A 10,239-nucleotide genomic window follows, 5' to 3' on the forward strand; every position below is an offset into this window, starting at 1 on the left:
AGCCTGGAGGGAGAGGGCTGTGCTGGGACCTTGGCCCCATCCTCTAGAATCTCCTCTGGGCACGCCGGAGACGGGACGTCACCTGGAACCTCACAGCGCTGGGCAGCAGCCTGAAGCCCTGAGCCCCACCAGGCCCGGAGTTGGGAGGTTGGGGCAGGCAGTGGCCGGAGGCTGGGCAGTCCTCACTAGAGCCACCGCTTGGGCCCTCCCTCCTTCTCTCCCTGGGCCAGTGACAAGGAAAGCATGCAGGCAAGGGTGAGCGTCTTCCGGGGCACCTGAGCCACTGCTCTCCCTGGATTCTGGGCGCCCCACGTCTGCCCTGGACCTGACGGGGTGGCCGCGGGCACAGGGACAGGGAGGAGAGGAGGCGGTGAGGGGGCTGCTTACTGGGCACTGGCCGCAGCACGTCAGGGATGAGGATCTCCACCAGGGCCTGGTAGAGGATATGGTCGCAGCTCCTCATCCACTTGAGAACGGGGTCGCATTTGCACAGAGACACCAGCTTGTCCTTTGGGAGGACGGCGGCTTCAGGGTCCTCATCACTGTGGGGGTACGGGGGCACAGGGTGAGCCGCAACCTGTGCAGTAGTCAGTGCCCATGCCCGCCCTGCCTCAGATTCCCCACGCGGGTCACACTGTCCCTCGTGGCTACAGCTGAGGTGACTTCTCTAGGATAGCACGCGGTCACCTCTAAATCACTCACTCGAAACAAGGAAACGGGCAATGGGAATTACAAGGGATAGCACGCGGTCACCTCTAAACCACTCGAAACAAGGAAACGGGCAATGGGAATTACAAATCAGCTGTTAGAAGTACCCAAACAGCATACATTTTGGGGGTGGGGGGAGCACCAAATCTCAGAAAGCTGACGCATTTGTCTGCGGGTCACAGCGTGGGTGTCATCGGGCCTGTCTGGGGGGGACACGGCAGGCACCTGGCTGGCAGAGAGGTGGGGCCGTCGCTGGAGGAGGCTTTAGAATTCCAGAAGGAAAGCCACAGCTTCTCGATGTAGTGGAACTGGAGGTTCATCACGACATCTAAAGTTGCCTGGGAGTGAGAACGGTGGGTTAAGCCACGAATGTGCGTGTGACTAAGTCCACGGATCACTCGTTGTCAGGACGTGCCGAGCAAGCGGTGTGACACGGGCTGCAGGTGGGGTGTCTTCTAAAATCCAGAGACCACAGAGGGGATGGAGATGGACAGAGGGGCGCCCTCCAGGAAGCCGGGGTCCTATCTACTGCTTGGCTAGAGGGAGCAGGGGCCACTCCTGTCTCCTTCCTATCGTCGGGGACCCCTGGGGATGTCTGAGCGTTTGGTGGTTCTGGTGACGGGCCTGGGGGGCATGCGTGGCTCTGTGCCGGGCCCTGGGGGGCACTGTGGCCCACTGAGGCCCCACGGCCCGGCACAGGCTCTCCCCGGGCGGCCCCGGGGGTGGTCACCTCACAGTGGCGCCGGTAGGCCAGCTGCAGGGCCCTGACGTCCTGGGGCAAGACGCTCTCCTGCAGCAAGGTGCTGCCCAGGTCTGGCGCTGGGAACTCCGGGAAGACGTGGGAGACATCTGGGGGAGACAGAAACAGCGCTGTCGGCGAACCAGCAGAAGGTCCACACACAGAAGCTTGGCTGGGGGGCCTGAGTGCTGGGGGACGCTGGCCCGAAGTGCCAGTGGCTGCTCGACAGCCCTGGGGCGACGTCCTGGCTCCTCTGAGCAGTCACACAGCTTCTGTAAGCTTCAGTTCCCTCAGGTGCAGAATGGGGACAGCATCGTCACCCCCCCCTCCCCCAAGCAACATGAAATACGCTGAGAGACAAAGTACTTCACCCAGGCCGGTGACATAGTGAGCTCTCATCACCCCAGCGTGAGGGCAGCGCGTCTGGGGTCAAGGCTGGCCCTGTGGTGACTTCCTGGGCCTGACCATCTCTCCAGAAGACCCAACACAGGAGAGCTCCGTTCAGGCTCAGAAAATACACTGAATGTACACCAAGGCCACTCATGTCTCAGTGTGTGCATGCTTATGACACTTATCCCCGTGAGAGACCCAGTTTTAGGGGTCCCGAGCACTCCAAATGTTCCAGGTAACCAAGGAAGAGAACCCAAGAGGGCAGCCAAATCCTGCTGCCACCCCAGAGCCAGCAGGTTTTAAAATAGGACATCTGGTCGTCTCTCTGATGGGCATTTTATTTTACTTACTTATTTTTCTGATTTTCACTTAATATATTAATTTTGGGGGCATATGCTGATTATTCTAAAATCTCAGGGAGGCCACAAAGAAGGCTTATCTAGAAGACTGTCAAAGCACCCTTTGGATGCTGCTGGTGCTGAAGCCCACAGGCACCAGACGCCCCCGAGTGGACCCGAGCTTTCACGGCACCCAGTGGGGGGCGCTCACCGCTCACCTATGTATTGCTGGTGGTGCTGGCTCTGGGCGGCCATGGCCTGCTCCGGTGTGCTGTGCAGGCTGCTGTGCGAGCCACTGTCCCCAAGGCTGTCTGTTTTTTGGGCAGGCCGGTACCTAGGCAGGGGACACATGTACCACCATGAGGCCCCAGCAATACTGCCCAGAAGGGGCCCAAGGAGCAGAGGGCTGAGCAGGATGCAGTTTGGAGTGAGTGTGTGTATGCGTGCGTGTGTGCGTGTGTGTGTGTATGTGTAATTTTTCAATAATTGTCAAATACACATAAAAAATTTATCATTTTAACTATTGTTAAGTACACGGCTCAGAGGCATTAAGCACATGCGCATTGCTGTGCCATTGGCCCCACTATCTACCTCCAGAACTTACCCATCTCCCCAAACTGACCCTTTGTCCCCATTACACACTCACTCCCCTCCCCTTCCCCGGCCCCTGGCTCCATTGTCTACTTCCTGTCTCTATGGATCTGATTCCTCTGGGGACTTCCTGTGAGTGGGATCACACACTGTTTGTCCTTCTGTGCCTGGCTCCTTTCACTCAGCATAGTGGCTTTGAGGTTCATGCATGTTATCACACGTGTCAGAATGTCCTTCCTCCTGTGGCCAGACCCTATCCCATTGTGTGTACAGACCACACTTTGCTTATCCGTTCATCTGCCGTTGGATGCTCGGTTGCTTATATGTGTATAAATATTCTAATACTTCTCTCTTAGAAGACAAGTGAACTTCTTTACATAGATCACAAATATCTTACTATTCTTTGGTCTTGGAGGAAATTCTGAGACTGTCCTTTTGCCCTGAGCCAGAAAGCAATGGATAGCTGGTGTGGGCAGCAAATCGAGGATGACTAAGGGAAGGATTTCCTGGGGCGCCTGGTCCCTCCGAACCCACATGGATGCTGGAAGTTGGCAGGTGTGGTGGGAAGGGTGGGGCGGGGGTCCTGGCCAGAACTGGGGTGCCTTTCTTTGTGGAAGGTGGGGCCAGGCTGGCTCTGAGGAGGAAGAAACGCCGCTGAGATGTGTGTGTGCCACCCGACTCGGGGGTGGTTCCAAGTGTACATGGCACAGGCCTGTCACCATGAAACGTGTAGCGGCTCCTGAAATAGCACACTGGCTGACACACAGATCCGCAGGAGTTCGCAAGGGCCAAAACCGGGCAACGGGAAGCCATGGAGTCCATGTCTGCAGATGGTGAGGGTCAAGGGCACTGCTGGTTCCATTCCGATGTGTTGGCTCCCGGAGAATGTTCCAGAGACTCTCTTCTGTGACCTCCAACTCCCATGATTGGCTACGCTATTGGGAGTCTCTAGGACACTTCAAAGCAGCTGAAATGGGGTTCTGAGCCATGTAGACTGGCCGAGGCATGAAGGTGCCATGCAGGGGTGAAGGAGACATGGTCCCCACCCCGGAGCAGCCTGGACTCTGGAGAGGGGGTCTGGGACACTGGGAGACTGCCAGGGAGGTGACATTCTAGTGGGCACTTGAACCAGGGTAAACTTTGGCTGTCGAGGGCCAGTTCTGCTGCTTGTTTTGTAAATAAAGTTTTATTGGCACATGGCCACACCCATTCATTTATGAATCATCTGTGGTGGCCCTAATGGTACAACCGAAGAACCTCTGGCCTGCAAACCCCCAGATATTTGCTCTCTGGCCCTTTATAGAGAAGTTTCCAGAGCCCTGTCTTAAAAGATTGAGTAGGTTTGTGATGGTAGAGAACATTCCAGAAAATAACCAGGCCTTTTTGCCATCAGAGCAAAATGTCAGGAAAAAGCAACAACTTAAATCTATAGGCTTCTTTCTCCTGGCTTCTTGGGTTATTTTCAGAGTTCTGTTTCTTTTTTTTCCTAGTAGTTGACAAATTAAAAGGTCTGTGATACTAACTCTATGACATTCTGGAAAAGGCAAAACTATGGGGATGATAAAAAGATCGGGGTTCCCAGGGGTACGGGGAAAGGAGGGATGAATCATGGGGGGCAAAGAAGATTTTTAGGGTGGTGAAAGTACTCTGTATGATCCATGTGACAGACACACGTCATTACGCATTTGTCCAAACCTACAGAATGCAGGACACCAGGACGAACCCTGTGTAAGCCATGGACTCGGGGTGATAACGACATGTCCAGTGGAAACAAATGCACCGCTCTGGGTGGGGGGGTCCATGGCGGGGCAGGCTGTGCACGTGCGTGGGCAGAGGGATACGGTAAATCTCCGTACTTGTTACTCCATTTGGTCGTGACCTAAAACTGCTCTAAATAACGCTTTAAAAAGAGAAGGCTCTGGAAGCCCTGCCAGCGGGGTGAGATTGCAGCCTCAGCCCTGAGTCCTGCTGGCCTCCCTTCACGCCCCTGGAGGTGAATGCCTTGCCCCCCAGGACCGAGGCGGTTAGGGGCTCGTTTTCCCGCCATGGGATGGGAGTCCCCTCGTATGGATGCATTTAATGTTTGACAAGCACCGTCCTGCGTTCCCCCTAGTGGAACCCAGGCCCCGTGGCCCTCCTCAGGCCGGCCCTGGCCCTGGTCACCCACCTCGGCTTCTGATGCACGGGCTGCTGCCGCATGGCCATGTACTGGGTGTCCTCCTGTAGCCGGTTCAGGGGTGAGTCTGGCTTCAGACGGATCCCGTAGTAGTGATACTTGGAGTTGCCCCTGGAAAGCAAACGTCTGGGGTTGGCTCTCTGTGGACGTCCCGACGGACAGGAGGCGCTGTCCTGGCCTGCACCTTGGGCCCTGGGGTTCAGTGTCCCTTGGACTGTGGGGGAAATGCCCACAGGCTGTTCCGTGGCCAGAGAGGTTTAGGAAATTCTGTACGGGACTTGCCCTCTCAGAGGTCCCCCTCTTGCATTTTGGTGCGATAAAGGCTCTGAGAAGTCCTGCAGTGAGAAACCCAGTTCTGTGTCTAGGTTCTGTGTGATGGTGTCTGTCAAAGATCGAAGGCGGTGGGGGACGGGATCGCCAGTGGCTGAGAGTGCCTGAATGTCCCCTGACCCCCACTTCCGTGTGACTTCCTCGAGCACAGGCACCGAGCCCGGTCCGCCGCAGGTCACAGCCACGTGCGTGCTGGCCACGTGCTCTGAAGACAGTGCGGCCATTTTTTTCTGCCGAGAGGGGTGTTCGCGTTATTGCCTGGGGTACATTTATGGCACATGACATTCCCCGGCTGCTGTAGGCCAAGGGCAGGCCATGGCAGGCTGGTCCAGGCATAGCAAAAAGCATCACGAAATGGTAAATCCAACTCTCCCACATAACCTAGAGGCAGCTATTAAAAAAACCCGTTATTATGGACAATTTCGAACAAGGAGAGAGAGCTGAAGAGGACCCGCATGTGCGGTCAGCAGCTGAGAACCGGACCACAACCGGCAGCCCGCCTTGGCCAGCTCGGGGCAACTCCAAGTTCACCCAGAGGCGTGCCAGTCAGGACGTGTGGGCACGCGCGTCCTCCAAGAGCTTGATTTCTGCGTAAGTGAGGAGGGAGGACGGGTGGGTGGAGGGGGCTGTTGGACACGCCCCCCACCCACCTGGTGCCCAGCCGCCGCGTCCGCAGGCCCATAAACACCGAGCGGATCAGCTTCCCGAAGGAGGCGGCATTCACAGGGTCCAGCTTGTGCTCCTGGCAGTGCCGAAGGTAGTGGTTGTAAAGAGAACTTCGGGGGAGACTGACGCCTTCAGCGGTCTCGTAATTATCTAACAGCCACTGGAGCTGGAGAAAGAAAGACACGTTTCCGTTTGTCAAAACCCCCCCCAAACGCCAAAATGCCAACGTGGACTCATTAAGAGGGTCGCGTGCTTTCCTCCGCTAAGTGATGAGGAAATTCAAGGCTACTGCCACTGATTTGGGTTCAAGAGATTCTGGGCATGTTAGGGTTAGGGCATGTTAATCGCTTCTTTTCACCTGCTTCTTTATTCCTTCAATTTCCAGCCTGGTCTTCAGGCTCCTTGACTTAACTGACAAACACCTGCAGGATAGAGACCTCGTAGAATCTGTCTTCATAATCATCTAAACACCCACACGCCCTGCACGCCGTGGAGACACCAAATGTCACCTAAACCTACGGAATGGAGATCAGTTCTGATGGCAAGAGGAGGAGGAAGATTCGAGAAAACTCGCAGCCTGTGAGCACTGCGGTCGAAGACGGAGACGAACCGCCACCTCCTGCAGCCCCGACGGAGCAGAGCACAGGTGGAAACTGAGCAAAACTCTCAAGAGGCTGGCGCGCAGGGCTTTGTGCTCAGGCCAAGGCAGGGAAAAGAATCGAAAGCCGACGTCGCTGCCCCCCAGAGGTCGGAAGGGCCGAGGCGGTCCCCACAGAGAGCTGAGCCCCACCACGGGCAGCAACGCGGACCAGATGGTGGCCCGTCTCCTGGGAGCCCTGAGCACGGTGCCCCAAAGGCTGCGTCGGGTTGTCTTCCGCCCCGCCGTGTGAGCACAGATGGCCTTACTCACACTCGGGCTTTGGGGACAGGCAGGGGCTCTGTGGACAGGGGCCGGCCTGGGGCAGAATCTGGAGGCAGGATCCAGGATCGAGGGGGGCGGTGGTCCGTCCAAGCCACCATTCCTGTCCAGAGCCCCTGCTGGCCCCAACCCGTCTGCGGGGCTCCGCACCCTTCCAGACCCAGAGGAAGTGTCTCCTCTGGGACATCAGCACCCCCCAACATGGCCTGTACCCCACTGCACTCCTGGCCACATCTTAGCCCCATGCAGACTTAGCATGTAAGCTGGACGTTGGCCTGTGTCTCCCTTTTAAAAAATGGTTTTATTATGGAAAGGTCTAACGAGCAGAGAGGCAGCGAGGACCTCCCGCCTCGACAGCCATCAGCCGGGCCCGTTTTATTTCGTCTAAGCCCCACATGTCCTGGGCCTTTTTAAAATGAACCCCTCTTAGGATCCTTCATTCCACCCCTTGGGCCGAGTGGCGGCCCCGGGTGCGGATGAGGGGGGTCTCAGAGGCAGGGGGCGGGCACGCTGGACTGCGGGGCAGAGGCCCTTTAACAGAAAGGCAGGATGGGGCATCGGGGAGGGCTGGGTGGTGGGTTCTGCTTTTGGGAGGAGGAGGTAAGCCGGGCAGAGGCTGGGACCAGATGGGGAACCCTGGCACCGGGGAGCCGAGGACAGCGTCTTGGGGGGCTGCGCGGAGAGCGGTTTGCCGTGCAGGGGTGAGGTGTGTCAGGCCTGCAGTCAAGGCCCAGAACTACGGGCTGCCTCGACACTGGGGGGACCAGGAGCGGTCCCCTCCACGCGCTGCTCCTGCTGCGAGGTCTCGGCCACAGAGCCGTCCTCTCTGAGGACCGGGTTTGAAGCAGGGGCCACCCCACCCTCCTGTCACGGCCAAGACTCCCACAGTCTGTGGTCCACCCTGCTCCCGAGTGCGCCCGTGTGTGGCCCTGCGGTGTCCTCCTCCCCGGGCTGTGAGTCTCCATGCAGGGGCGGGTGCCGGGTGCGTAGCCACCCTGTAGCCCCAGGGTGCGGACGGCCCTCAGTAATAGGGCGATGAGAGTCAGTGACAACAGGGAGACAGGAAGGCGGCCCTGAAGGGACAGTGCAGGGTGGGGGCAGCTGCCGAGGGCGGAGGGCTCCCCGCGAGGTGGGCCCGAGGTCGTGGGAAATAAGAAAGGCCCCTGAAAAGAGACCCGTTTTCTTCAGTTGTCCCTTTGGGAAAAGAACATCGTACTTTTTACTTCTTGTCAAGTCGTTCAGGCCTTTCCTTTCCAAACTTCCTTTAAATGTGCTTTTCACGACGCGGGTGGCACAGCACCTCCCTTGTCCCTCCCAGTTCCGCTCTGGCTCAGGGCTTGGAGCCTTCGGAGCTATCCCTTCTGCCCTCCCTTGTCCCTGGCCTCTCTCTCCACATTTGCACCCCCAGGATCTTAGAGGCCTCAGGAAACACTGGCCAGAGAAGATGGGGTCCTGAAGAGCGAATGGACCCCAGCATGTGGGTGCAGAAGCTGGAGGCTTCTCCTCTCTCTGCCCCCCGAGGCCAGGGAGCCCGGGGTACCGCTTCTGAGGGACACCTCCGTGGGCAGGAGAAGCTGGGACCAGGAGCCTAACGTCTCAAGGGCAGAAGCCACGTGAGGACTTATCCTTGGCTGCCAGGGGGAGGCAGGTTCTGGGGGTTGCGGGCTGGAAGGGGCACTGGACCAGGGACCCTGGATGACGGAGGCCAACACCCAGCCCACTGCTCGACATGACAGGCTCATGCGTTAAAAGAAGGATTTGGGGAAGATGGTTCCTTTTCCCCAGCCCCACGCTATTTAAATGAAAAGTAGACGTCTCTCTTTTGGGCGATTTTGCTGTATTGGCGTCAAACTACCATGACATCAAGGATGCGCAGTCACTTTCCTCCTCAGCAGAGGTGACAGCAGAGGGGAGCTGGCACCACCGCAGCCTCCCAAAGAATAAGTGGTTACATGTCCTCTCTTTTGCATCGAGAGTTACCAGGGAGGGAAACTGACTCGAGTAACCAATGAGGAAACGTGAGGAGGGAGCCACGGGCAGAGGGCACAGCCCATGCCAAGGCCCTGGGCAGGACGGAGCCTGGCGTGCGTGGGGACAGCGAGGGGGCCCTGTGGCTGAGGCAGAGTGTGGGGGGCGGGGTGACACAGGCTGCGCAGGGCCTTGCGAGCCATTTCCACGACTGGCTTCTACCAGGAGGGCAAGGCGCCCCGGGGGCCTCTGAGCAGAGAGGTGCCAGTCCTAGTAAGAATGACAAGGGCCTGGAGGCTGAGGGCTGGCTCGTAGGTGGCCTGGATAGTCCACCTAAAGTCGAGGGCGGGGTGGCCCTGGCGGAGGTGGGAGGACCCGTCTGACCCTGGGCTGTTCTGGAGGTGAGGCCAGACAGCCGGTGGGGCGGGGCGCAGGAGGCGGGAAGCAAGGGTGAGCAGGGGAGGAGGTGGGGTGCCAGGGCTCGGCCCTGGAAGCTCCAGCGCGGACTTGGGGAGGGGTCCAGGCGGCGATGCCCTTGAGGATACAGCCTGTCTCTCCAGAAGCCGGGTGAGGTGGGCCACTGAAACAGCAGCAGCCTGGCCAAGGCCACGGCTGGAGGCACTTGGCACAGTCACGGGGACTGACTACAGGACACGGGACCTATCCCAACAAGCTGCTGCTCCAGCTGCGCCCCAGCCTGGCCGACAGGCGACAGCTTTGTCATGACACCAGCCTGTGGTTGGCACCACTGAAGGATCAGGGATCTCTGACAGTTTGTGTTTCTTGGTTGAAAAGGCCTTCTCCCAGGGTTGGAAATAGTGGGAGTTTGTTTTAGTAGACAGCGGCCACCTCTCTGTGACAGTGATGGGGTGAACGCACTGTGGGGTCCCAGAGCCAGCAGGGGTTGCACGGGGAGCTTCTCCAGCCGGGGTCTGGGGACAGCAGGGCGGTGGCCCAGCGGGGAGCCGGGGTTTCTCCAGTGCCCGTGTCCGCTCTCCTGCCCGTGGCTGAGAACTTGACCGAGGCTTGCCCAGGCAGGTACGACACTGGCTGCTCCAAGTGGAGGTGGCAGCGACACCCGATGGGGGAAGGTGATGTCACGCCCGCACCAGCTTCTTCGCCTCCTCCCTCTGAAACAACCGTCCCTGGCTTTCATGCCACCAAATCAGACCGGTCCCCATCTTAGAGATCGCTCAAGGCCCACCTCCTCCTGCGGGGTTTTCGCATCAGGCTAGAAACTTCCTCGACCTGCACGCCCACTGGTCTGAGCCCCGAGGGCGTCATGGCGAGCTTGGGGGACCTGGCATTGGCTGGCTCTGGAAGGCAATGGCCAGCCTTCCTGGGCTCTGGGCACTGTGCCACACACACAGGCCCAGATAGCGCATGGCGGGGCCCAGCTCCGCGGAGACAGTAG

General features: G+C 58.5%; 1 protein-coding gene across 1 annotated transcript in view; it reads right to left on the minus strand.

The window, feature by feature from the left end:
• RFX2 (regulatory factor X2) overlaps positions 1-10,239 on the minus strand; it is a 36,271-nt gene that overhangs the window by 10,433 nt on the left and 15,599 nt on the right. The window contains 6 exon segments of the mRNA XM_015586020.2: positions 388-542; positions 934-1,046; positions 1,439-1,557; positions 2,394-2,509; positions 4,934-5,053; positions 5,923-6,104. Of these exon segments, the coding sequence (XP_015441506.1) occupies positions 388-542; positions 934-1,046; positions 1,439-1,557; positions 2,394-2,509; positions 4,934-5,053; positions 5,923-6,104 (805 nt within the window).

Source organism: Pteropus alecto, unplaced genomic scaffold (assembly GCF_000325575.1).
Source record: "Pteropus alecto unplaced genomic scaffold, ASM32557v1 scaffold30, whole genome shotgun sequence".
Classification (NCBI taxonomy): domain Eukaryota; kingdom Metazoa; phylum Chordata; class Mammalia; order Chiroptera; family Pteropodidae; genus Pteropus; species Pteropus alecto.